This window comes from Zingiber officinale, chromosome 8A (genome assembly GCF_018446385.1).
Source record: "Zingiber officinale cultivar Zhangliang chromosome 8A, Zo_v1.1, whole genome shotgun sequence".
Lineage (NCBI taxonomy): Eukaryota > Viridiplantae > Streptophyta > Magnoliopsida > Zingiberales > Zingiberaceae > Zingiber > Zingiber officinale.
The window spans coordinates 80,171,880-80,176,347 of record NC_056000.1 but is presented as its reverse complement, the minus strand read 5'-3'; the positions used below and the strand labels follow the sequence as shown (position 1 = coordinate 80,176,347).

The 4,468-nt window shown below is 53.1% G+C and overlaps 1 protein-coding gene across 1 annotated transcript; it reads right to left on the bottom strand.

The window, feature by feature from the left end:
- Positions 1-3,221: 3,221 nt before the first annotated feature.
- LOC122011003 lies at positions 3,222-4,139 on the bottom strand. Its single transcript, XM_042567452.1, has one exon. It carries the CDS (start codon positions 4,137-4,139, stop codon positions 3,222-3,224), a length of 918 nt encoding a protein of 305 aa, XP_042423386.1.
- Between the last annotated feature and the right edge of the window lie 329 nt (positions 4,140-4,468).

The following is a 4,468-nucleotide window of genomic DNA, read 5'->3' as shown; positions in this document are numbered from 1 at the left end:
GGTGCCAACTTTGTCACTTCCCCTAAGGGCTTTGTCTGCTTCCAGACCAGGTCACCTTCTTCGAAGAATCGAGGGATCACCTTCCTATTATAGTTCTGTCTCATCCTCTGTCTGTAGGCTTCCAACCTGGCAGCTGTTTGCTCACGAATTTCGCTGATGAAATCTAGTTCAGCCAGGCGCCGCTCGGTGTTCCCTTCGTCGTACAGCATCCTTCTTACAGAAGGTATCCCGACCTCCAGATGAACCACTGCTTTATTACCATAGACCAGATGGAAGGGTGTCAGACCTGTGCTTTCTCGGGGCGTCGTACGGTAGGCCCACAAAATGCCTGGGAGCTCGTCCACCCAGCTGCCCCCCATGTGATCCAGTTTGACTTTAAGCCCGCGTACTATTTCCCGATTGACTACCTCGGTCTGACCATTACATTGAGGATGAGCCACTGAGGTAAAGGCCTGAGTTATGCCGAACCCCTTGCACCAATTCTGTATCCTGTGTCCCTGAAATTGTCTGCCATTGTCCGATACCAACTTATGGGGTAAGCCAAATCTGCAAAAGATATTTTTCCATAGGAACTGGATCACCGCGTCTTCAGTGATTCTGGCCAAGGCTTCTGCCTCTACCCATTTGGAGAAGTAGTCTACTGCTACCAACAAGAAGTGCCTCTGTCCGGTAGCCATCGGGAAAGGCCCCACGATATCCATACCACATTGGTCGAAGGGACAGGATACTGTAGAAGTTCTCAGCAGCTCTGTAGGTCGGTGCGTCAGGCTCTGGTACTTCTGGCATGATAGACAGGTATTCACCAACTTTTGTGCGTCCTTCTGCAGGTTAAGCCAGAAATAACCAGCCAGCAATACCTTCCGAGCCAGCGTTCTTCCCCCAGCGTGATTACCACAGCACCCCGAATGTATCTCTCGCAAAGCCTGGTCCGCTTCCTCCATATTCAGGCACTTGAGTAGAGGTCTGGAGAAAGGCCTTTTGTACAGCTGATCCCCAATCATTGCATAAGAGTGGGCTTGCCTCCTGAGCATACACGCTTCCTCGGGGTTGGCGGGTATGGCTCCTTGCTGAAGGAAGCTTATTATGGGCGCTCTCCAATCAATTACTTCTCCCGCGTTATTCTATAGATCTATCTGTGCTACAAGGAAGGTCTGCGCTATAGATCTGTCGAGTGTCCAAGTGCTCAGGGAACTAGCCATTTTAGCCAACTCATCCGCTCTTTCATTTTCAGCTCTAGGAATCTTCGTGACTGTGACCTCCTTGAATTCTCCCTTCATCTTTTCATAAGCCTCCTTATAAACTTGCATCTTCTCGCTATTCACCCCAAACTGCCCGGCTGTCTGCTGAGTTACTAGCTGGGAATCGGAGTATATGATGACTCGGCTCGCCCCCACATGCCGAGCTGCTTGCAGGCCTGTTAGTAGAGCTTCATATTCTGTCTCATTGTTGGTAGCTCTGAAATTTAACCGCACGACCAACTGCATGATATCTCCCTGTGGGGATGCCACTCCCCCGATGGGTAGCCGACCCGTCCACGTAGATTTTCCAGACCTCTTCTGAGTCCGTTGGGTGTACTTCTGTCAGGAAATCTGCCAGAGCCTGTGCTTTGATTGTGGTTCGAGGCTGATATTGTATGTCATATTCTCCTAGCTCAGTTGCCCACTTGATAAGCCGACCCGCCACTTCCACCTTGGTGAGAGCTCGGCCCATTGTACTGTTCGTCAAGACGGTATTGGGGTGCGCCAAGAAATACGGTCGGAGACGCCGAGCCATGAGAACAAGTCCATAGACCAACTTTTCCAGGGCCGTATACTGAGACTCGGCCCCCTTCAATAGATGACTGAAAAAATACACCGGCCGTTGTACATTATCCTGCTCCTTAACTAGCACGGCCCCCACGGCCTCGGGGGTGGCTAACAAGTAGACCCAAAGAGGCTCTCCCTCAACAGGCTTAAACAGCGATGGCAAGGACTCCAGGTACTGCTTTAGCTCTTCAAAGGCCTGGGTGCACTCCTCCGTCCACTGAAACTTAGCCCCCTTCCTGAGTACTTTGAAGAAGGGTGCGGCTCGGTCCGCAGATCTGGAGATGAATCGGGACAGCGCTGTTATCCTGCCGACCAGCTTTTGTGCCTCCTTCAGATTCTGAGGGATCTGCATACTCCGGAGCGCTTGCACCTTCTCCGGATTGGCCTCGATCCCTCGCTCAGTCACTAGATACCCCAGGAATTTCCCTTCTTTGGCCCCGAACAGGCATTTCAAGGGGTTCAGCTTCACGCCGTATTGCCTTAGGGTCCCGCAAGTTTCATCCACGTCTCTAATGAGGTTAGAAGCCAGGGGGACTTGATCAATATGTCATCAACATAAACTTCGACGTTCCGCCCGATCTGGCTCCGGAAAACCTTGTCCATCATCCTTTGGTATGTGGCCCCCGCGTTTCTGAGCCCGAACGGCATGACGGTATAGCAGAAAGTACCGTCAGCCGTTATGAAGCTGACCTTCTCCTGGTCTTCCTTGGCTAAGGGTATTTGATGATATCCCTGATAAGCGTCCATCATGCATATCCTTTCACAACCAGCAGTTGAGTCCACCACCTGATCGATCCGTGGGAGAGGATAACAGTCCTTGGGGGTGGCTTTGTTGAGGTCGCGGAAGTCTATGCACACCCTCCACTTGTTGTTAGGTTTCTTGACCAATACAACATTAGAGAGCCAAGACGGGAATTGCACCTCTCGGACATGTCCAGCCTTCAGGAGCTGCTCTACTTCAGCTCGGATAATTTTATTCTGCTCGACAGGAAAATTTCTCTTCTTCTGCTTGACCGGCTTAGCTTCGGGTATTAGGTGCAACTTGTGCTCGGCCACCTCTGGTCTAACCCCGGGTAACTCCTCCGGCGACCAAGCAAAGACGTCTCGGTTGCGGCTCAGACATTGTATCAGCTCCACTTTAAGCTCCGGCGGTAAGTCACTGGAGATGCGGGTGATGCTCTCCGATCTGTCGGGGTGCAGCTGGACCTCCTCCCAAGGGATCGGTTCTTCAGTAACGGGTAGTGGTTCCTCTTGGATAGCATGTACCCCACCATCCTGGGTCCTACGACTCTTACGTGCCTCCACCCGAACCATGTCAATGTAACAGCTGCGAGACACCTTTTGCTCTCCTTTAACTTCCCCAACTAGCTCGCCCACTGGAAACTTGATCTTTTGGTGAAAAGTTGAGACAGCCGCCTAGAACTCATGCAGAGCTGGTCTCCCCAGGATGGCGTTGTAGGAGGAAGGCGAATCTACCACGATAAAGGTGCTCCTCCTAGTGCGCACCAGCGGCTCAGTGCCTAAGGAGATGGCCAGCTTGATCTGGCCCATGGGTTTGACCTCGTTACCTGTGAACCCGTATAAAGAGGTGGTCACGGGCTGGAGCTCCTCGGCGTCGATTTGCATCTCCTCAAACGCAGCTTTGAACAGGATATTGGCTGAGCTCCCTGTATCCACGAAGACCCGAGCTACTTGGATGTTAGCGATGACAGCTTTAATTATGAGAGCGTCATCATGGGGCAGTTCTAAACCCTCCAAGTCTTGGGGCCCGAAGCTAAGGACAGGGCCAGATGCCTGCTCGTAGCTGCATCCCACAGCCCCTACATATAGTTGCCGGCTATGTGATTTACGAGCCCGGCCCGAGTCCCTATCGGTGGGCCCTCTTGAGATCATGCCGATCTCTCTCACAGCGGCGTTACCCCGGCTTTCCAGCTCTCCGGCATCTCTTTGATCTTCCCGGGGACCAGCCTGATTAGAGGGGCCGGCCAGATTGGGCTGGGTCTGATGAGCGCGTCCAGTTGCGGCTCGCTCTTCTTCCATCCTTTGTATTTGAGGCGCTAACTCCGGGGGTGGCAAGCCTTGTTCAGCAGCCCGCCTAGAATCACGAGCGAATTGGAAGCAGTTGCTGAGATCGTGCGTACGGGACCGATGATACGTGCAGTACGCCCCCTGAGCGGGCTGAGGGGCAGGTCTGGGCTGGACGCGCTGAAAGGGCTGAGCCGGCTGGGGCACTCTCCTTTCAGGTCGATTGCCAGGGGCCACCGTCTTCTCGGCCTTCCTTCTAGCAGCCTGAGCTTCTTCTACCTTGATGTAGCAAGAGGCCTTTTCCACCATGTCGTCGAAACTCCAGACAGGGTTTTTGATAAGGTCCCTGAAGAATTCCCCTTCTCGCAGCCCGTGGGAGAAGGCGCTCATCAATATCTCAGAGGTGGCAGAGGGGACGTCGTTGGCCACCTGACTGAATCGATTGATGTAGCTTCGCAGGGGCTCAGTTGACTCCTGCTTGAGAGCAAAAAGACAGTGGTCGGTTTTTTGGTACTTACGGCTGCTGGCGAAACGGCGCAAGAAGGCCGTTTTGAAGTCCATGAAGCGGCTGATGGATTCCGGGGGCAATCCATCGAACCACTTTTGCGCCGATCCGGACAAGGTGTGTAGGAAGACTC